Consider the following 23,722-nt stretch of genomic DNA (forward strand, 5'->3'; position numbering starts at 1 on the left):
TTCGATCCCTTATATATCAATAGAAAAAAGTAACTTTTTGGTTGTATACACTGGCCAGTTCTTGCAATTGTAGCCAGAATTTAGTTTGCTTCTAAGTTTGAATAAAGAAGTTGCCACGCAGGAAAAATAACGGAATATGTAAATCAAGTACTAAACAAAAGTAATTGCCATATCCAAGCTGTCAGTGACATTCTTGTCCTTGAGGCTAGATCAGAGAAAAGGAATGTTACTGAACTCCAGTCTTCTGTAGTGGCAGTGGGAAAAGCAAAAAGGCAGGCAGAGAGAGAGAGACCAGGATTTAGAGGAAATACTAAAATAAAATAGCAGGACTAGATAGAAGGAGAGTCACAGTTTCTCAGCAAATTACAAGAACTGTTTGCTAAGGATGTGCACAAGTATTTGTGATCCTATGTATTTGCATATACAGGAAATCTTTTCTGAGGAGGGCACTTCCTGAATTACGGGGTGTATATATATCAGTAAAACAGAGCTGAGGAAGTGAAGGCTTTGATGAAGACAAGTATTGTGCTCTTCAGCCTTGCGAAGATCCTGTCTGTGGTAAGAGTGTGCCTTGGCATGGTGGGAGGAAAATAGGTGGGATGTTTTGTCTCGGGGCTTTTTGCCCTTTCAAGGCGTAATGAGAGAGTCCATTGCGATGCTGGGCTTGCCATGGAATGACTGTAAGCTACAGTTATCTTTTCCTCTCTAACAGTCCACTTGCATTAGCAAATCCCTCTGCATCCCTGTATTCTGAGGACATGGTTTAGTGGTGGACTTGGCAGTGCTGGGTTAACGGTTGGACTCGATGATCTTAAGGGTCTTTTCCAACCTTAACGATTCCATGATTCTACGATTCTATGATTCACACTGATACAAAAAGGCGCTGATATAGGAAAACTTAAATTCAGGCTCCAGATATCATGACGACTAACCGTGCTGCCAGCAGAGCGTTAATTTGGCTAGAGTTTATACCTGTTTTAGTCTGAAAAGGAGGATCTGAAAAACTGCAAGCCCCACAGTCACTCATTATCAACCTATTCATTCTTTTTCTATGTAACTCTGATGCTGCCAGAGCAGTTGTATTTGTTTTCCAAAAGATGCTTCTCATATATATGTAAGTATCTGGAATTGCGAAACCCTTGAAAATCATATATTTTCTTTCTTGTTGATCATGGATTCTGTGATCTACTGTGGTTTTTAATTTTTGTGTCCTTACTCAAAATATTTGGTCAACTTTACAGTTGGCAGGTCTCTCACTGTGCAGAGAGAATTGCCGTTCAAAGGGAACGGAGAAGAACTTCTCATTAATTTTAATTGACCTGATCCTGCTGTTGCCAATTTGAACGGCTGAGCTTTCACAGCTCTTCCAGAACAGAAAAGAAAGGACTGCTGAGGAGAGATGGGCTCTATCTCATCAGGAAAAACAAGCGCTTCTTTAAGTTTAGGCTTACCAACTTAGGAAGGAAGGCTTTAAACTAGAATTAATGGGTGCTGATGGCAAAAGAATGGAAGTGCTATCAGTGGAAAGGTGACCAGAGGCATAGTAACGGCGGATAGAGGGTTGTTATAAAAAGGATTGAAGCCATATGGAAAACAGGATAGTGAATATGTCTGCGTAACATTTAAGATGTCTATCCTAGTGCAGGCTGTATGGCAACTAAATGGAAGAATGTACAAGGTTCTATGCAAAGTTGTGATTTAGGCAGCATAAAGGTTGACTTGGTGGGATATTTCATTTTTTAATAATACAGAAAAAAAGTGGCGGTGGCTCCTGAAGAAAAGGGGAGGGAAGAAACGTTTCTCTATGAATATTTACCTTTGTATTGAAGTCTAGAATACAGAGGGAGATAATCTGCTAGAAGTATCTTTATGATAATGAAAGCAGAAAAATGCTGTTACGTTGAGGACCTACCATTAAGACCACCGAACCAAGAAAGATAAGATGGAAAGAACATTTTTGCAAACAACTGACAGAATAATTCGCCTCGAAGAGATACTAGTTAACCAAATATTTGTTGGGAAAAATAAATTGAGTGGAGTATCCGGGGTGTTTTTAGACTAGAATGATATCAGGTTTTGATACAGAAGGTGGAGGTTAATACAAGAATTTTCTTACAAGGTTTTCAAGCTTTGTAGAATGGAAAAGAGGAAGAATAGAAAAAAGCAGCTACAAGAAATTCAAAGATCTGTTTGCAAAATTCTATGAAAAAAGTCTAGGAAAAAGGAGCTCAGGAGTTTGGCAGTTCATAAAAATACGTATATTTAAGATATAGTTGCAGGATATCCTCATATGGAACAGTGAAAATAAATGTAATATGTCTTGGAGTCCTCAATGGTCTTCAAGAAGGAAGCATAGCGGAAATAGCTAGAATTGTCCCTAAAGATGAGTCATCTTGGACTTTTGTGCTTTTTGGAAAGTCCAAAGCACAAAAATGAGAGACAAGGAGGAAGAGCTGTCGAAGATAATAAAATAACCCAAAAGTTCCTTATTGCTTATGACAGTAAACAATAAGTCCCTTACTGATATGAGGAGGACCAAGGAAAATTTTTTAAGTTTATAATTATGATGTAATAAATGATATCAGTGAAGGCATAACGTTTACTTAAAATGTCAATGGCAACAGGCAGTGGATAAAACTCAGATTACGACAGGGAAAATGTGATTGATAGCTCTTACGCAAGCTACCTGTGTTCAGTGGACGACGCCTACCAGCATTAACACAAAGCTCTTGGAGAAATGGCTGACGCTATCTTCGAGTTATCAGAAATCTGAACTCCGTGCAGTCCCATAAGGGTCTAGAAATGGGACTAGCAAAGTAACTTCTAACAAAAAGTCAGCTAAATGATACCAGAGAATTATAGGGCAATAAGCTTAAACCTCAGTTTCCTAGAAGTACCTAATCAAACATGGAATATATCAAGGAAATGAGGAGGGGAAAAAAAAAGAGAGAGAAGTCATGACAAACACTGTGTATTGCACAAACCTCCTTTCCTTTTTATGACTGGGTAGCAACATTTAACACTTGTGGGCCTCAAAACAAGGACTCATAGTCTATATTAAATTATTTTTAGGGAAGTATAAAGATGGGTGGAAAACAGTGCTTGGAGAGCAGTTAACAATGAATCGTAGAATCATAGAATCGCTAAGGTTGGAAAAGACCCTTAAGATCATCGAGTCCAACCGTTAACCTATCACTGCCAAGTCCATCTATACCGTGTCCTCGAGCACCACGTCTATCCATTCTTTAAATACCTCCAGGGATGGGGACTCAGCCCCTGCCCTGGGCAGCCTGGGCCAGGGCCTGACAGCCCTTTGGGTGAAGAAGTTTTTCCTAATATCCAACCCAAACCTGCCCTGGCGCAGCTTGAGGCCGTTCCCTCTCGTCCCATCGCTTGTTACTGGGGAGAAGAGACCGACCCCCACCTCGCTACAGCCTCCTTTCAGGCCGTTGCAGCGAGCGATGAGGGCTCCCCTCAGCCTCCTCTTCTCCAGACTAGACAACCCCAGATGAAGTCTATTGCTATTCTGTATTTTCATAATGCGGTGGAGTTAGAGAAGGTTCAGAGGAGGGTGACTGAAATGATCATGGAGGTGGAAGAGCTGTCTACTAGGGAGAGACTAAAAAGGCTGGGACCTTCAGCTTGGAGAGGGGAACATGGGTGTGCTGTTGCTCAAATCCCACGATACAGAAATGTAGGAGGCCTTAAAGGAGCTCATAGATCTGTTTAGGACTGAGAAGTGCTCTTCGTTTTAACCTGCAAGCAGGAAACTTAGGAGGTCGGGGAGTATCAGCAGGTTTAGAAGAGACTTCATCTAAGTCACGGAGTTTTCCCTTTAGATTTCATTCTATGAAAGAGGATATTTCCCCTAGCATCTCTCATCCAACAGCTACGCGTGCTTGGAAAGTATGAAAGGTGTAAGCTGGAAAGAGTAGCCAGGCTCTGCTCTCCCTTATCATTTCCTAAAGTCCTGCCGGAGAAGAACCACCAGGCTGGATGTACTGTTGGTCTCCCCAAGCAGGGCATGTCCATTGCAGAAGGGTAAAATGGAACGGTTCTGTTGCAGCAGGAATGATTTAGGCTTGTGAAAACCTTTTTAACAATAATATGTAAGCAGGGAAATGGGTTGCCAGAGTAGTTCTGGAACCTCAACCGTTTTTGTGGTTGTAAAAGTAGGTTACACAACCAGCCCAAACTGTAATTTAAATATATTAGGTTGTTAGCATAGGTAAAGGAACTAGATGCCCTCTGCTTTTTTTCTCCCCACGTATTTGACGGTTCAGACTCTATCTCGTTGTCATGTTGTGTCGTAGGGTTCATGTGATACATGAATAATGTTAAATCTGAATGTGGAAATTGTCACACCTCCCTGTTGCAGTTTAGTGAAGAAGAGCTTGTTGTATTGCATCACATTTCTGCACAATGGTACTGCACTAAATGCCATTAGTGTTACGCTGCAGAAGAAGATGAGTCACTTCCCTGGACTCTGTAACGTAACTGAGCACGTATCGGAATTAACATTCTTCTGTTTCAACGTTTTTCTTGTCTTCTGTGGACTAATCTATTTCAGCTTTCCTAAATGGATAACCAGGCATTTGAAATGCACGGAGAGAGCATACATAGTTCTTCGAAAGGAAAAGAGTGGCCAAAGAAAGAGGTACCAGTCATTTTCTTTTACGGTGCTATCAACTCATTATTAACAGAGCCAGTCTGAAGATTAAACCCTTATTTTGTAATATGACCTAATCCTATGCTATTAAGAAGGTCCTGAAGAAAAGAAAAGCTCTAAAGGGCTACAGTTGCTAAGGTCCTAAAATGCGTAGTTCCGTGTGCACTAGCTAGGATCTGAACTGTGAGACATAATTCCCTGGCCCCACTTAAGTTAATAGCTAAATTCTTTATCCCATAACTATTGGACAAAGTAATTATCTTTGGAGGATTCCCCATTGATTTTAACAGAAAGAGCTACTTAAAAGCTCATCTTGTGGTAATGTTTAGTAACTCTACCGAGTTACACATTAGAGTACTGTTTCTTTTTTTTTTTTTTTTTTTTTTTTGCCCTTGAGAAAAGTAATTCTCAGTAATTTTCCCATTAAAGTTTTTGCTTCTTGGGATTTGAATTAACTTTGTGCGATAAGAGTTGACGCATCGCTCATCAGCCGTTACAGTTGTTTGCAGTCAGCCCAGTGCTGCTTCTCGGCTATCAATACACCAAGGCTGGTGATTTCCTCACGACACAACTCACTCCGCACAGTTGTGCTGAGGTAGAACCGTCTGTATGCGTTATTATTATGCAATATGTACAGCATTCTTTCGGCTTTAAAAATAATTATTGAATTGGTGCCACTGCTGTGAAACTGCTGTAAATGAAAGGTCCTTCAAATCTGGAAAACGGGGATTTCGAATGCACTTAACTATAAAGCCTTGTTCTCTGATGAGACTCTGTGGTCTGAGTACTACTGTTGTGGTATTTAATTGAACACAAGCTTTAAAAAGGGAGTCATTTAAGCTGAAGAAAAGATTATTACGAATAGAGTAGGGTGATAGTTCGAGCACTTTTCTGCTGGCAAGAGAAATGTATTTGTAAAGAGCTTTTGCCAAATAGATTGATGAAAAAAAGGTCATTTTGTTAAAATCAGCATGTAATCTTCAATTTTTTTTCATTTTTGATCGTCCGGCTTCAGAAATCAACATTCACAGCTCATTTTCAGGCACTCACTGTCTGAAAAATCAGGCTTTTAAAGGTAGATCAAGCTGTGCACCCAGAATCAGTACAGAGTTTTAAAATTTGGGCCAGAGGATGCAGTCTCTATTCATCTGAAGCTGCAACTTCAGCAGCAAAAATGTTTCTGGGACAGGAACCACCGAACATCCTCACCAAGGTGGTGCTTCATGGTGCCAGGAGTGCCTTGGCCTTCTGTAAAGAACTTGTGTGCTTCCGCGTGCCCAGCTGCTTCTCCCCTTCACCCTCCTCCAGAAGCCTGGATGTACACAAAGGACATTTTCAGTAAAGAAACGATGCCCAGAGCAGTTAGTACGGACAAAATTTCCCCATTCTGGCCGGTCTTCTCCGCTGCCAGGGAGCTGGGCCGTGGGAGATAAGGCAGAGGCAGCGTTTCTGCCCCAGAGATGAAGGTTTGCCATGAGTTGATGCTCCAGGTCTTCAGTGGTTTGTGCTATAGATTAGAAACAGCAATGAACAAAATCTTGAAGCGTTTGTAAGACCCTAGGAAGACGTGCTTTTACTTGATGAAATAATGAAAGGACAGCAACAATCTGATCATATGCTCTATAAGGTTTCCCTGTACTGGGCTCAGTAATTTGGCTACACCTGTGTTTCTGAAAGGCATACTGTTTTGATTACAAAAGAACTATCACAAACTTTCTCCCGTGTGTTAGATCTAAGAAAGCTTTCTTTTTTGTTTGGGGGGGCTTTTTATTGATTTCAGGAAAGAAAGGGCAGCTGGTCCCTCATGAAAGTCTTTCTAGTTTGCCTGTTGGCCTGCGTTATCACCACCGCAATAGGAGTGCTCACCCTCTCCTTGGTCTATGTAAAGAACAGCGCCTTTATGAAAGACACGGCTGTTAAAGACGATGGTGCATCTTCCCCAAAACCAGATGAAAAAAGCGTGGATATCAAATTCCAGTTCCTGAATCATCTGGGGAAATCAAAGGTAAATTGTTCATCTTGTGCAATAATATTCTAGCATCATATATAGAAGTTTAATGAATTCATTTCACCTAACTATTTTTTAAGCATTAGGTGATCAGTCTAAACCCGTTATCCAGGCTCCTTTTATAATCCGTGGGGAGAGACACAAACTTCCTGACAGCATTTCGCTCCAATTCGTAACAGATGTTGGAAGTGGTATGGATCTCTGGAGTGCCTCTTGGAGAGCTAAATAATTGCTCCAACAAATTAGGCTTGCAAGACAAGGCAACCATTTTAAGTTACAGAGTATGAAATTCTGAGAAACGAAACCAGAAAGATCAAATTTTAATGTAAGCTGAGTAGCACGCTAACCTTTTCATTCTTAGGACTGGATCCAAACAAACGGTTATGCGGCAAGAAAAAATGAACTCCATGATCTTGTTTCAGTGAGCTAAAATGAATTAATTGACGATGTAACGAAGCCCTAGGAATTATGTAGTTTTTGTTTAGGTGTATTTTGATACTTATAGAAACGTATCCTTTGAGCAAACTCTAAAGACATACTCCATCTTCTAAATATATCTTTATATAAAAAATAATTCCTGATGAACTTTTGCTTTTCAGCAAAAGAGGGAAAAGGATAGGTTAGATAGTAGGGCACTTTAAACTGACAACAGCCATTCTGGTACTTTTTGATGTTAGATTTAACTATGTAATTCCTTTTCAAACAAAAAATGTTTTTAAGAAGGCAAGCAAAAGTGTTTAAGAGGAGAGAAACCCTTTTAATATGTCCTTCCTCAGAGCAAGATGATTCTTTCAAGTACCAAACGTTCTAGAGGCAGTACAAATATTGGGAAAGGAAGAGTTTCAGGTGCAAATAGTTTGCAACTGTAGAAATTCAGGAAGATGTCTTACTCAGGAAATGTTCTAAATGGTTTGAATCTAAAAGTTTAAGCATATCTGTAACTGATTTCCCAAATCAAAGTCCAGAATGACATATAAAGAGGAGGAGCAGATAATTTTGTTCTTGATATCACTATTTCTCTCTCGTTTGTAGAAACAATACTATTGCATCACGACATGAAAAAGTATATAAATGATGGCGAAAAATGACTAAAGTACATACAGAGAGACTCCTCAGTGAGAAAAGGAATAGGTCCTTTCAGTATTGCCCAGACCAAGAATTTTCTGAAATATTTTTGGATTGTTTGGTCCCCACTGTCCACAATTAATACAATTCTCCACTCTCACTAACTTTACAGGTACATAACTACCCAGGTGGTGAAATTCAGTGGGCAAGATTCAGGAAGGATGTAAATGAATATCAAAGTGATGAAGAAATGGAATTTGGAAAAAGTATCAATACCCATCGCTCCAAAATGACTTTTGGAACCTTACGGATCAAGAGCAAAGGGCTTCGGGCTCCCCACTGGCATTTTAATGCCAATGAACACGGCTACCTGCTACAGGTATTATCTGATTATTCCAGCTTTCCCAATTGGTTTCGCAGTTTAAAGCGTCATGTATATATAGAAGATGTACATATGTAAAAGAAAATTACATATACATTATATACAAATGTTAACAGGTAATAAAAGCAGAATGACCATTGACTGATGTATGACATTAGTTTTCTTGCTTGAAATAACATTTTCAAATGGAGCTGCTTGAAAAAGGCTGTTTAATGTTGCTACTTGCAAGAGGACCAAACACCTGTAGCTTCCAATGAAGCATAAAAACTGAGGTCAGGGGAGACTTTGGATACCTGAAAGTTACAGAATTTTATGTACTTATCCAAGCGCTTACAATGATTAAAGTAATTATATGACAGAGCCATCATAAAATCACAGAGATGAAGGACTGCTAAGGTTCTTAAGAAAGCCTCTGGCTCCATCCCCTGTATTGATGCGGGATAAGAATACTTCAAGCGTATCTGACAGTTTTGTTCAGTTTTTAAAAATCTTCAACAAAGGAGCTATTACAAAATCAAAAAATAGTTGTCTCCCATGTTTCATCACACAAACCATTAGAAAGTTTGTGCTGGTACGCAAACCCCATTTTTGTTTAATGCAAAAAAAAAAAAAAAAATCCTAATTTCTCCTTGTTTATCTCCATTGGCTGCGGAGACCCTCAGATCATCTTTCTTTCTCACAACTTTTTATACATGGGAGACTGTTTTGTTCCCATAGTGTCTTCTCTTTCCTAGACCAAATACCCCGCCATTTCCACCCCCCCAATAAATCTTCTTTGAAAAGGTTTGCCCTATCTCACCTGAGAGTCAAATTTCAAATCCGTAAAAGTAAAGAAAATAAAAGAGAGAAATAGAAACTCACCGTGAGGAATTCGAGATAGCATATTAATTTGAAAACAAAATTATCTTTCCTTGGAAGCATAGGTACTTAGATATATCTTAATCATTAATTTATTTCTAAGAATAATTATTCATGTTTTGATCAGCGTAGAACTGAACAGCTCCAGCTGGATAGGGGATCATCCTTGGAGTACAGCATTCCACAAACACCTGGTCCTCTCTTCAGCAGTTTTTGGTCAAAGATGACTCCTTCATAACTGTTCACAGCCTCTTTAATAAGAAATGGTTTGAGTATGAGCAACATGTATTTGTCATGTGTTCCTTAAACCTTCTAAAATACTGTCACTTAAGGTGCTATTCTGGATTTAAGCTCACACAGGCTTGTTAGAGAGTGCATCAGGATCTGTTTTCTGCAAACAGCCTTCAGGTTATTTGAATTACTGACTTGCCGCATATAGATTAAATGAGAAAACTTTCATTAGGATCGTTAAGTTCTGATTACATTACAGGGTACTGCCTGGATTGGAGTAATTGGTGCGGATGACAGCGTGGTTACCACATACAACGTCACGGCTGGTCAAGTGATCTTCTTCCCTAGAAACACTGTGCATTGGATAAAGAACGTAGGATCAGAAGACTGCGTGTTCTTGCTGTTTTTTACAACACATGAAGAACTTCAGACCTTGGATGTAGATGACGCATTTTTCTCTACCCCGGAGGATATAGCAGCTAGAGCATTAAAGGTCTGTGTGGTAGGATAGCCAGCCTCTCTCTAGTCTTCTACACATTAACATGGCAGTCCAAGCTCTATATTTCTTGGAGAGGATCCTCCCTACCTCAGCTCTTCTCTCTAGTCCCATCAGTGTGGAAGGATGTACACACGTCCTTTGCGTAACACTGTGCCACCCTCTGCGTTCCTTTATACACCAGGAGAAATAAATGATGATGCTCTCTCCAAGAAACTTTTTCTCCTCCACTCTTCGCATTTATCCCCAGTTCATGGAGGATCCTCCATATTTCCAAGGGTGGAAGGGCAAAGAACATAGTGAAGCCCAAAGCTAATTTCCCAAGAGACCCTTGATGAACTCTGTGGAATGAGAAGATCTCAGAGGAAACTATAGATAAGTCCACCTCCTTGTTAAAGTGGATCTTATTTGAGCTGACTAGTTGGCAATGTCCCACGAGCAAGAATACGGCCACTGAGTTTCTGCTGAGTCTGAGGAATTTGCGGGTTCAAACCACAGAACTGTGATAGACCTTCCCACCCTGAAACAGTTTGATGGGAGACGGATCGAGTTTCCCTTCTGCTCCAAATCTCTGTGGTAACGGAGAAGGAAGGGCAGAGCAAAGGAGAAAAATAGAGTATTGACAGGGAGAGGCAATTAAAGAGATGAGGTGTGTCCACGAGGCAGAATTTGTCTACCACCAGGTACTAAGGTGGGACATTCAATGAAGCAAATTTTTAATTCCGATTGTAGGATTCTAACTTAATATGCATTGTGTCCCTCAGCCACAAGGTGGAGTTAACTTCATCAGAACATTCAAGAAACAAGCAGAAGATCAAGCAGTTAACCTCCCACCAAACTTAAATGAGCTTGTACAAAATGCCACCTATGTGCAGTCTCCGGACCACCTCGTATGGCAGTACTTCTACAATCTCAAAGGTATACATCTAAGAACTTTGTCTGTACGAGCTCTCTGTTTCTAGAGGGGGAGAGGAGGGGATCTGTAATCGATTCACTGAAACAGGAGTTAAAAAGTATCTAGAGAAATCATAAGAATTTAAGGAGATAAAATGAAAAATATATTGGTACTACATCTAATTACTGCCCTTTGAAGATGTATAACCCGATTCTTATCTCAAAGTAGTTTACCCTTTTGATTTTAATGTTTCTATCTGCAACAGTAGATAGGAGAGCAGAATGCCAGTAAGCAGCAGGGCATGAACTAAACACTTCCCAGCTCAAGGTTCTCTCCTGATGTATGCAATCAGGACTGGTGTGTTCCCTGCTACAGTTAAAAGTTAAGCAATAACCTAAACCTGAACTTTTCATTCAGAAATTAAAATCGATTAGGCCAGGAAGCCCTGCAGCAGATTAGCTGGAGAGTGACTGGTGCTGAGCTTCCCAGAATGTCCCACGTTTGCATATGAAACGTCAAGGAATAAACACCTTAACATAAACCTAATTATGTCCTCCCTTTTCCTTTACAAATGCAACTTCATAAACGGCATCGAAGCACATTCACCGTTCGGTTTATCAACAATTGTATTAAACACCCCTCTGTACAGCCTGGATCTAGTGATTATCAGTGAGCACCTAATAAACATAGATGGCAAAACTTAATTCCAAGTAGCATAGTCTATTCCATAAGCTATAAATAGCAAATATAGGTCCAGAGCTTCACACGCAGCTGATGGAGGTCATGAGAAATAGATGTGTGACAAAAATCTTTGCACTCGGATGACAAAGTTCTTCTGCATTGACAGTACTTTATAAAATATTGTGGTGCACAATCAGTGCCGTAAAGGTTAACATGAATTAATATACTGGAAGTTAGCGTGTTCTTTAAGTGTATTGTTATTGATAGCAATTTGGGATGGAAAAAATCTAGTCGGGGTTTTTCATTGTGATTATCTGACTAGAGAAAAATGCAGTAGAGGAGATTGCGTAGTGCCTGGTGCATGAAGGATAGGGAAGCTAAACGGGCTTTCTTTAAGAAAATATAAGATTCGAGGCCTCAAGTTTAGGACGTAGTAATGACTTGAAGTTGGCCAATACTCTAACAAGCAATGTTAACCAAACCTCGTTGGAAATGCTCATTTAGCTGTCTTTGTTTTAGGGTCAGCAGAATATCCTTTTCCAGGAGGAATCTTCCAGTGGGCTCGCTACCGCATAAATGGCACTGGGCTAAATGAAACAGAAAAAATTTTTAGTGAGTCACTGAACAAGGTACGTGCTTTCAGTTGGATACTGCAGCTATTTAAACCTAAGGAACAATATGCAATTTGTGTGGGTTCCTCGCTGCTTTGTCATGTATAACAGGGATTTAACAAACTTGGATGGTCGTCTGAACCTTTTTGTTCTGTTTTTCAGCATGAAAATACCCTTACCTTAGCAACTCTCCGGATATTCAGCAATGGACTGGGGCAGCCTCATTTCCACTTCAATGCTAATGAGATGGGTTATGTCATTAGCGGCTGCGGACAGGTAATTTGTTACATCAGACAGGTAATTTGTTACATCCGTGAGGGATAAGTCAGTGGCGTTTTGGCTGTCTAACAATTACAGACCTAATAACGGATTCCCAGCCCTGATTAATAATATTACAATTAGTAGTATTACAAAACTTTCAGTGTCCACGCTTTCCTTCTCCGTACAAAATTTTGATCTCGGTTACCTTTGTGGAAGCTTGTCTATCGAAGTGGAGTTATACAAAGAGCAGAATTTGTCCGTCTCGTTAAATTGTTCAGCAAAATCACACATGCTTATGACAGGAATCCCCGCTCTCCTGAGTGCTGGGAGTACAAAATAAAAAAGCAATACTTTTAATAATAATAATAATACAGATAAATAGAGAAAATTTAGTGAGTATTAAGATTTAGAGTATAGGATTTGATGGTTTTCGCTCAGTGCAAATTTGAAGTGCCGAGGTAATTGAGATGGAATGATGAGACTCCGTAATGTGAGGACTTGCCACGTTCTGACTCAGGAATTTGCCTAGGACCCCCCTGCCTTTTTGGAGTCTCAGTGAAGGCAGTGATGCTCCGCCAGCCGATTTCAGTGCGGTGCTGGGACCGTCACTGTCTGTCTATCCAATAACAGCACACTGAAAACGGTGGTTCTTGAATATTGCTGCTTTACTTGCAATAGGCTGGAGTTATTCTCTCATCTGGAGTCACCGCCAGGTTCAACATCGACATTGGAGATGTCATATTTTTCCCTGTTGGAACCCAACATTATATCAAGAGCGTATGTGAGGAGGATTTGGTTTTGATTCTAGCCTACAGTACAGGGAACCAGGTGAGAATTGATACGGGCAAGGGGAGTGAAAAAATGGTCAACTCTACGTAATCGTATGCTTTTCTCACGCACGCAAGCTTTACGCTTTGGTGTGCACCTTTCGAAAGAAATTCTAAGAATATCTCAAGTACCCTGATAGCGCAAATTCCCTTCTGGTGTGAATGGTTGGCGTGCAACCCCTATCAAAACTGTACACGGACACAGGAGGTGGGGAAGACAAAGAAAAGGTCCGTGGTAGGGTGTGACACGCTCCGTGGGTGTAAGAGAGATGGAATTCAGATCGCGTTTGTGCACGAGGTACCGCTGGTGTTTAAGAGGAGGCGCTTGTCCTTGAGCGGACCCAGCGATCTTGACAGCCCAGCCTACAACTTGTCATTAATTATATACCTCTACGTTAATTCATTTGCACCTTGGATTTGAGGTGCACTTTAATATTCCATATTGTAAAAATGATCAGGTAGCTATGGTTATTCTTTTTAAAATACTATCTTTTTCTTCATAGCTGGAAACTCTTCGTATGAATGACTACTTCCACGGAACAGCAGATCATATCCTTGCTCAGCTTTTTTTCAAGGAACAGGCTGAGTTTAAGAAGTTCCCAAAGGCTGCCAAAAAAATAGGCAAATAACCTCTTCTAGCAGTTAATGGCTCCAAGAAGTTTTCGTGATCGCCATGTTTCTAGCAGTATTTTTCGGTCCCTTTCTCGCTATTTATCTGGAGATGTTCAGAAAAAAGACGACTTTGGGGTTATTAATTATAAAAAGTGGGTTTCTTCTTGTATTTTGTCATGTTTTATTTATAGTGCAATGTAATTTGATTGTAAATTAAAAGAATTTCTACCATGACAATTGCCGTTTGCTCTGTATGGCATCCATTATCCCACCATGTCTCCTCCCTCGTGTTACTGAATTTTACATTGCTTTTCTGTCACGTAGACGGCGCTCTTATCTACCAGCGTCTACACCCAAATACAGCGCGTTTACACAGCTGGGTCTGTCCCCAAACCAGGTATCGTGTTACCCCAGCTGTCCCCAAGCCAGCCCCGCATCTAACAGCGACGGCGGGAAGGAGCTCGTCCTACCTTCAGGTCGTATTCGCCTCCCTCCCCTAACCGCCGTCCCCTCGGCGAGGCGCGGCGCTCGAATTTAAGACAGCGAACTCCTTTTCCTGCCCTTGCCACCAAACTGCTAGCTGATCGGGAAAGAAACATTTGAGGCTTGATTCTTAGCAGAATGTAGACTCGGTAGCAGATAAGCTCTGTGTTGGGCGCCTGTGCTTCCCATGCAAAAGGCGGGGAGAGAGAAGCCCCCCAAAAAATGGGCCAAAAAGAAGCAAAGGTGATTTCCCAGGCTAGCATCTATGCCCTGGTTTTGTGACCCTCAGGTTCCTCTTCCTTCTTGTGTAAATATTTAATTGCAGGATGGCTGCAACAGGGAGGCAAGGAGATCTTTCTCCGTTTCCCATGGGTTAGGGCTTTTTTTTTGTCTCAGGAAAGACTTGCTTAGTTCATGGGGTTTAAATCCCCATCAAAGTGGATTACTGATTTATTATCAATGCATAATAAACAAGGATTCAGTGACATACACACTTGGGATTCAATTTCCTTTCTTATCAAGGCTCTTGGTAATCCCCTGGCTGCTCTTTACGGCAGCTGAAGGTTATCTTCCTCTTCAGCTTTATCAGTCTGGGGCAAACATCCCATCAGCTGGGGCTGTCCCGGCCGATGGCGGAGCAGAGGGAGCGGCTCTGCAGGTCCCAGCACAAACCCCTTCCCAAATACCCGCCCCAGCTGCCTCTGTGAGGGGTTCGTGATGCTGTTTGGTGGCCAAAAAAATGCCTAAAATAGGAGTTGGACATAAAAATCCAACTTTTATGCGACCTAGCTCAGGATACCGCTGTCCCAGAGGGACCTGCCTCGTCCCCTGTCCCACCCCAGCTCCCAGGAGTGGTATTTCTTCTGCGCCATGGCCTCACCGGTCCCCGCCTGGCCTTGACCCCAGCCTCACAGCCCCAAGGCCTGGAGACCTGGCTTGTTACCAGGTTATTAAGTGCCTCCAGGTGTTAGGAGAGAAACAGGCTGGTTTCTCAGGTGCGGGGAATCCATCAGCCCAAAGCTCTGGTTTAAAACAGCTCAGTGGGGAAAAGGGAGGTTGGGGTGCTGGGTTCTCAGCTGAGGTGCTCCTTAGGAGAGGCAGAGGTGCCTACAAGGTAGGGGAGATGCTCTCCTTGCTGGAGGGGAAAGGGGTTTGTTCTGCCGCTGTCGTGTTCCTTTGCTGGAATAACAGCCCGAAAGCTGCGGTCTCCGACCTCGGTGGCCACGATGGCTCTTGTCCTCTGCCCTCCCGAGCCCTGCGGTCCCCAGGCGTGGCGTTCAGCCCTTGCTTATAGGCACCCACCAAATATTTTGGCGCCTGCTCGCAGTTAGTGTCCTCAGTCGGGTGCTCCTAGGGCTGGGTTTGAGCCGGGGTTTGCTGTTGGAGAGGTTTGCTTCCTCTCTTGCGTCTCTTTTTTTTTTTTGGTGTGCTGCTTTTATTCCGTCTTGTATTTGATTGCAAGCTACTCTTGAAAGCGTATCTTGGTAGATTCAGGTCCTTTCCCCCGGTGGATGCTGTTATCGCCAGGGTAGAGCAGGACAGTGACTGTCAGTAAAAGGGGCTGATCACGGTGATTATAAAAGAAACATCTAAAAGTGTTAAAAGCCTGGCATTTCTAATTTGTGCTTTGCCAGCTGAGCTTTGTGAGTCCCCAGACCCTGAGAGGCCACGGAAGGCTGCGATCGGTGTGTGCTAGAGGAGCAAACCAGGGGAAATGTTTCTGTAGAGCGCTTCATCCATCTATTTACCTCTCCAAACTACTTCATTAAGACCCGCAAGCAGTGGGGTTCAGGTACCAGCGCTTCTGTAGACGCATTTCTGGAGCCCCGAGGGAAATTTGGTTGTCTAGCAGTCTGTTCTTGTTTGGGTATGAACATCTCGGCCCACCTGCTTGAAGCCCCGTACGCTGTGAGCAGGGTGAGCCCGCTCTGGAGAACCCCTTGGGAGGACCACGAAGGGAGATGGCGTGCTCTCGTTTATCACGCCGTAACGAAACCATCGTCCAAATCCATCGGGTTACCGGCCTGCGAAATGCCCTTTCCCAAAGCGACGACTGCTCCGTCCGCTGCCGCAGCCGTGCCCTTGTGCTTCAAAAGCAGGCTCACGCTTGTGAATGTTTTCTTTTTGTTTGGTTTTTACTAAATAGCTTGTTTTTTCAAACTTTACGGTTTTTTTTAACGAAGGTTTTGCAGGCTGATCCTCCAGCTGAGTGAAGGGCTTTTTGCTTAGCTGTAAGCGTGTACCCAGGTGGGCTGACTTCAGTATCTGTTTTCACATGTGCTGGTTTTAATTCCCCTTTAACTTTTACTAATCCTGATAGCCCAGCTGTTCTCGCCACGGCTTCTTTAGGTGTCGGTCAACCTTTGGGCTGCCATCAGATCCGTCTGTGGCTGATTTAATACAGCGCTGAACCGTGTTTCTTGTCCTACCTCCTGGATTCAGAATCCAAGCAAAGGGGCAGAGCACAAGCGCCAGCTTCCCAGTTTGTCTTCCGTTGCCTAAACCAGTGAACTTTGTTAAAGCTGAGCCTAAAGACCCGCTAAAGATCCAGATGCCCTCTGATTTAGTCCTGCTTTTAAAGCCTGAATCTGCTGCTTATAGCATATTTGAAATATAAGAGTAAGAGGTGTTGTTAGGTGCTACGAGGTTCCAGGGTCGCTCTGTCTGACGGAATACATGGTCGTTGCTCTACGTTGTACAGCGCCGGACCGCCCTCAGCCCTATAATTCTTGATATTATTCCAGGCCATTAATATTACGGCTTTGCAAATAACGTTTGGCCCATAAGAGCACTATATTCAGTGAGTGATGAAATATTCTCTCCTCTTTTGCTTTCTCTTTGATTAGTGAATTAACTGGATATCCCCCCCGCCTTCAAGATGTAGTGAGGCCTGGTTCCTAACAAGATGAGACTTGCCTCTAGAGTCTCCTTTATCTCTTCCAAGCCTTTTTCCTCCTTACCCAGAGGACGACTGGTCAGATTTTGTTCAAAAAGCTTTTCTAGTCATGACGATCTTGAATTGACATGGAAGAGATGGGCTTGAAATGCATCTGACCATCTGTGCAGAGAGATGAGGACCGAGCTTCTCGGCTCTGAAGAACAAGAAGGTGGAAAGCAATAGGAGTTGCAGAAGTTCAAGATCTGATACCCGGAGCTTCTCAAATTCAGTTCTGCTTTCCTTTCTTTTAACTCTAACTCATGTTTGCTTAAGGGATTTGCTTTAAGTCAACAGAAAGAAATACAAGCAAATTGAGAGAATTCTGCTCCGTCTTTTAGTTTTGGTTCCCACCTTCAATTTGTGGGGCTGCTCTGTGATCTGCCCATCAGGAGACGTTCTGCACGCCGGGAGCCGCGAGGGCAACCCGCGACGGGAGGGATGCTCGCCGCAGCCGCGAAACACGGCGGCCTCGTTGCAACTGCGCGCTGGCTAGCTTGGGATCTCAAACGCAGATGTGCAATGCCCGGCTGTCTCCTCAATTCACCTCTATCACAAGACCAAAACCCAAGGAGGACCCTCGTTTTGGTCACTGGGAGAACGGGAATTTGGCTTTCTCGGGATATTCCTGCGGTACCAACAGGGTGATTCACCTGGAACCAGAGGTGCTCTTCAAGGCAATAAGTCCATCCCTGGGTAGATATGCTCTGAAAAGAACAGGTAAAACATTGACACAGCAATAAGACTAAAGGCTGTGTCGCATCCCATGAGAAATAGGAATTATGGCTGACAGGATTTCGCACCTTAGAAACTATATCAGTCTATTCAGTGGAATGGACCTCAGCATCTTTGGGTAATTTTAATCAGAAGCAGTGATAAAATGGGTGGGACGCTTACAATACCAAATTAATTCACAAAATGCCTTGTGTGACTTATTAGCAGCGTACGGCTACCTCATTGAAGAGAAACGTGTGATGTTTTCCAGTGGGTGAAATCAGCCTCACGCTGAGGAAGCAGCAAGAGCTTAGAAATTTTAAAAGCCATTTAAAGCATCTTTTTAGCCAAATCTGGAGATGCAAGCAGCCCACCAGCCCTGTGCACACGAGCGAAACTTGTTGGGAGTAAATTGTCTTGGGCTCCCTTGAAGTGACAAACCCTGAGGTGATCACCGCTGTGAGCCCTGAGCGATCCCGGCGGAGAGCGAAGCTTCAAGGGACGTGGTGTAGAGGTGGACCCGGCAGTTAGGTTAACGGTTGGACTCGATGACCTCAGAGGTCCCTTCCAACCTTAACGATTCTATGATTCAGATCTGCTCGGAGGTGACACAGCTGGTTCCCTGCCTCAGGGGATGGCTGGCATTGGAGTCACCAAGGAGAAGCCTGAGGCTGATTCAGGTCCGTATTTCGGGGCTGTCTGCTGCCCTTCACGTGGCAAACATGACCCAGCACGCCTGGGCTCCTTTCCAGTTTCCCCAAACCAACCCCTTCATCAAACTCTTTCCCGTCTGATGCTCACTGTGATGTCCTGGCTCCGGTCAAGTGTACCAGCCCCGCGTTTGGGGGGATGCTACCCGTGCCCTCCCCGGTTCCACACCCCGGCAGAGGTTGCGATGCTCCACGCAGCCTCCCCCGAGGTCACAGCTGTCCCCGATGTGGCTGGGGGCATTTTCTGAGCCAGCACCCGGCCGTCACGGGGACGGGGCTCACGGATTTCCTCGGGCAGCCCGAGCCCTGATGGGCCTTTGGTTTCGGGTTGGGCTGCTCCCCACTTCCCCCTTTGGGGAAATCCCCTTTCCCTCCCCATCTCCGTGCCAAGCCGTCCCCCGGCGGTGACCAACGTCACCGTAAGCGGGTTTTACAGCCGAGGATGCAATAGCGCTGCTGTAACCAGCTGCCATAAACCAAAGGGTTCACGCACCCCGTAAAAAGCTCCACGGTGTTTTTTTCCTTGGGCAGGTTTATCCTTTTCCAGGCCTGGCACAGCGCCTTTTACAGTCCAGCAAAGTTTTACTCCCGCTGGAGTCTGACCAGCTTCCTCAAACAGAAAATTGTTTGTAAAAATGTGATGATGGTGAGAGATTAGCACGGGACTATTCAGGGGCTTTCAAGCCCCTTGGATCCGCTGACCGTTCGTGTCCTGGTGCTGCAGCTCCTAAATCTATTGAAGCTTTTTTTTCACTCGTTCTTAAAGACCTATCAGAGTTCATGTGTATTCATGCAGCTGTGCTGTAGCCCCCGTTTTTGGTTGTTTTCCAATATTTAACAGCTAAATACTCCCGCCTTACCAATATTGCCCTTCTAACGAGTAACCCGCGCTGGTCGTCTGCGCGGTGCTGCTCTTCTCAGCCTGCACCGCGCTCTATGAGCACGCACGCGCGCAAACATCTCCTACACCGTTTTCTGTTGAGATCCCACCAGCGGAAAAAGCCGCGACGGAGCTCGGCAGGATCTCAAAGTCTCGATACAGGATGATTTAATGATTAAACCTGTCCCGTACATCTCAGTCCTGCACCTTTCTTCTCGTGCCAACGAGCTGCTATGGCCCAGGTGAGTTTTATAGATCCCAAAGGACAAAAGGAAATTTCCTGCGTTTTATTGTACGTACTGATCGCAGCCAGGTTAGAAATGTTGAGAAATCTTTATCTTTCTTTTGCAATGCAAACACAGCCAAAGGGAGAATCCAGCCCACGCCCCAACCCCGACCAACCTGCACAGTAATGAGTCACCTGGGAAGCTGAAGGACCTTTGGAAGGCAAGCCAAGGTTTGGTGGAGCTGATGGCTGCGTAGCTGGAAATAGCTTACCTTCTTTTATAGAATGATGTTGCTAATTATAGAGGTGGCATCCCTTTATAGTCCGGGGTTATCCATTCCCCCAGCACCCTCAAAGGTACTTGCCAAGTCCTTTGTGGGTTTATGGGCTGTTGTGAGCCAGGACACGCTCAAGGCGAGCACAAAGCGCACGGCAGCGCCGCCGGCGTCTCCAGCAGCTCCGTGGAGGAGAACTTTCCGTGGATGGGTCAATACCGGTGGCTTTTAGGGTAACGATGTCTGTGGGATGCGCGGACCCTCTGTTTGAGGGGTACCAAAATGCACCGTGCGATGAAAAGGAAACCTTTCTGTTAAATCGCCTGCCCCAAAGGAGCCGGGGATGCTCTTCGGTCAGGCGGGAAGGTAACAAACCCAGCGGCAGCACGGCTACGGGCAAATACTGGATATTGTAATCAAATAGACAAAGTGGGCTTTTTTTGTGGAGACGATGTGTGGTTTTCAGTGTGTTCATTTTAATATAGAACTTAACAAATGATGGACTGCCTGTGCTTTCTAGGGGCATAGGAGCATCACCGGGATGGTACCGAGATGGACTGACACGTGTGGGATGGCGGGGAGCTCCTGCAGCCCCTGCCCACCCCACTTTGTCCCCCTGTGTCCCTGCACTGCCCCAAATGGTGTTTCTCAGGAGGGCCATAAACTCATCCTCCTTTTCACCAAAGTTTATCAACCAGCAGATATTACTTATTCTGCCAAAACCCCCAAATCCTTAGCAAAACCTTAATTTCTTTCTAGCTTCCTCAGCTGTGCTGACCTGTGCTTATCACAGTGGGCACCCTGCAGAAACCCTCTGAAATGAAGTGGTTTTCCAGGATGTGTGTGTAATATAAATTACAGATGCATATATATGTATATAAAATCCAGCAGCTTTTAGTAGTTCAGAACTGTGCTGTAGTTGAAAGTTTATGGATGGAAGGAGGGTGTTCAAGTCGTCTTCCACCAACCGAAGCTCTGCTAACGAAGATGGAGGTTTGACGCGGCTCCTGCCCGCAAGTTGCTGTCCATCCCCTTGCTGTGCAGACAGTAAGTGTATTTTCTCCTACAGGACTAGGCGGCAGAGCTGTTTGTCCAGGCGAGCGGCAGCAGCAGTGGGGTTATGGGGAGAGACCTGCTGGAGGTTTCAGTGGAGGCTTTACTTCTGCATGTGCGGAGTTTGCTGCTGCTGCCCTGCCGTCACCGCTCCGTCCTCTGCCTGAAGCCTTGTACGTGCGTGTGACACCTGTGACGATGCGCGTTTGGATAGCAAACTGGCTGGGTGGTCGCATCCAGAGGGTAGTGGTCAATGGCTCGATGTCCGGATGGAGACCAGTGATGAGTGGTGTCCCTCAGGGGTCTGTACTGGGGCCAGCGCTGTTCAATATCTCCATCAGTGACATAGCGGGATCGAGTGCGCCCTCAGCAAGTTTGCAGGTGACACCAAGCTGAGCGGTGCAGGTGACCCGCCTGAGGGACGGGATGGCACCCAGAGGGACCTGGGCAGGCTGGAGAGGGGGGCCTGTGTGAACCTCATGAGGTTCAACAAGGCCAAGTGCAAGGTCCTGCACCTGGGTCGGGGCAACCCCCGGTATCAGCACAGGCTGGGGGATGGAGGGGTGGAGAGCAGCCCTGAGGAGAAGGACTCGGGGGTGCTGGGGGATGAAATGCTGGCCATGGACCGGCAATGTGCTCTCGTAGCCCAGCAAGCCAAGCGTCTCCTGGGCTGCATCCCCCGCAGCGTGGGCAGCGGGGCGAGGGAGGGGATTCTGCCCCTCTGCCCCCTCTGGGGAGACCCCCTGGAGCCCTGTGTCCAGCTCGGGGGTCCCCAGCACGGGAAGGACATGGAGCTGTGGGAGCGGGGCCAGGGGAGGCCACCGAAATGCTCCGAGGGTGGCACAGCTCTGCTGTGAGGGCAGGCTGAGAGCTGGGGGGGTTCAGCCTGGGGAGGAGGAGGAGGCTCCTGTAATTACCCTGTAATAATGTATTTTAAATATAATAATAATAAAAGCTCAAGGAAAGGAGTCTTTTCTGCTCCCTGCCCCTGTGAGATGACTAGGAGGTGCCACGGTGGGATCAGAGAGGCACAATGGAGTTGGAAAAAATACAGCGTGCCCTTATGGGAGAGGATTATACCAGAAAGCACAGGGGCAAGCCCTGCCTTGCTCCTCTCCCAGGCTGCAAGCTGGGGCAGGGCGGTGGATGCCGCTCTGGGAGCAGGAGTGCCTGGGGATGTGATCCCTAAGGAGAAGGTAATTTAGGCTAAAAAGCGAGGAATTTCAGCTGGGAATGGAACTTTGGAAATGTCATATCTGTATCTCAGGCATGTGCAGCTTTGCTGTCCCCATCTCCAGCTGCAGGCAGGGGCTGTGCTGCCGTCCCGGGGACCCCCAGGAGCACCTCACGCTTCGGCGGTTTGACTGAAGAGGTTACGATGCCAGGGAAGAGCAGACGCTTTGATTTCCAAATACACTTTGCAGCCAGACAGGGGTGTAAGCGCTTCCCCGGAGCCCTCGGCGTGGGTCCTGCCTCCGGAGCGGGGAGCGTCGGTCTGTGTCGGCTCTCCTCTGGTACCGGGTACAATTTAGTTCCCTGTATGATGCATTTTAACTAACTAAATGCATTTTAACTAGAGATGTGTACCAGCAGCGTTTGCATTTTCAAGCAGGGGGTTGAACATCCCCAATCTGCCCCACTGGTGTTATTGGAGCCGCGCATTACCGTCACGGGCTGAGCAGATTATTTTGCAAGTAAGGAAGAGCACTGGGGTTGTGTCTTAAAAGTGACTCTGAGCCGCGGCGGCCTGATGCCGAGGTAGCCGTGGTACCGGCGGGGTCAGACGGAGTCGGACCGGTGCCTGTGAAATGGGTGAGTCAATGGCTGGAGAGCTAATTCTCATTAAATTCAGCGGGAGTCTTCCTCACCGGAGGCTGGATCAGGTCAGGAGAAAGCAAGACCACTGGAGAAGAGAGTATTTTTCATTCCCACCGAGTGGGTGCTTGCAGCATCCGACCTCTCTTTGCGCTTTAAGTACCTGGAGCAGCCGCCACGGGAGCAGGCGGCAGCCTCCGCGAGGAGGCTGCGTCCCAAACTGGCCTCCGGACGCAGGACTGCTGTGCTTTGGGTTTGTTTCCTTGGCTAATCTTGCATTTTAAAGGACAGGTCACCCCAAAACAAAGGCAGGGTGAGGGCTGCCCGGCGAGGCGAGCGTCCCCCCGGTGCTCGTCTGTGCCCAACCATGTTTCTTGCGTGGGGGATGATGGCCCCTTGCCTGATTTTCAGCTCGCTAGTCACAAATTTCACGCTGGAACATCTCTGTCCCCTAAATCCGTCACTGGCCCTTACAGCCATAATGGAGCAGTCGCTAGGCGTGCGCCTTCACAAAAGACATAATTGGGCAAAAAAGCCAGGCTGGCTTTTATGAAGCACTGTGATGTTTCCATTTATTTGGGCTTGACTGCTGAGGGCCTCGTTTAAGTTTACTATCTGATTTCTTCCCTTTTCTACTCTTCACCACTTCTCCCCGCCCTCGACTTCGTCCCCTACTTGAGCCCCCTCTTCTCCATCCCCTGTGTGTGATGTTGCATCTCCGGCACTTGCTTCATCTGATCCTTGAGGAGATGCCCCCCAACGCTAATTTTTCCTCCTCTGTTCCTACCTCCATCGCTTTTGGCTTTTCCCCGAGGGTGACCGAGCTGCCTGGCAGGGGCTGAGCCGGCAGCAGCATCGCTCGGCATAATCCGAGCCGCTCGGGAAGCGAAGAGCCGTTCGTTAGGATGTAGCTGTCTGGGTGGCAACCACTCCCCGCTTAAACCGTGGCACTGAGGTTATAAAGCAAAAAGAAAAATGAGAGGGGCGATAGAAGGCAGAAGGGTTTGAAGCAGCGTCCCGTCGTGCAGCGGCTGC

At 45.4% G+C, this 23,722-nt stretch overlaps 1 protein-coding gene across 1 annotated transcript; it reads left to right on the top strand.

Annotated features, from left to right (window-relative positions):
• Nucleotides 1-530: 530 nt before the first annotated feature.
• On the top strand, nt 531-13,036 carry LOC309601986 (uncharacterized protein; the record flags this gene model as incomplete). Its single annotated transcript, XM_082335246.1, has 9 exons — nt 531-558; nt 4,571-4,657; nt 6,450-6,674; nt 7,915-8,121; nt 9,473-9,706; nt 10,474-10,627; nt 11,805-11,914; nt 12,059-12,172; nt 12,836-13,036. Exons 2-9 carry the CDS (start codon nt 4,580-4,582, stop codon nt 13,034-13,036), a joined length of 1,323 nt encoding a protein of 440 aa, XP_082191372.1. The 5' UTR covers nt 531-558; nt 4,571-4,579.
• Between the last annotated feature and the right edge of the window lie 10,686 nt (nt 13,037-23,722).

The sequence above is a fragment of the Platalea leucorodia genome, assembly GCF_965183815.1.
Source record: "Platalea leucorodia genome assembly, chromosome: W".
NCBI classification, from domain to species: Eukaryota; Metazoa; Chordata; class Aves; order Pelecaniformes; family Threskiornithidae; genus Platalea; species Platalea leucorodia.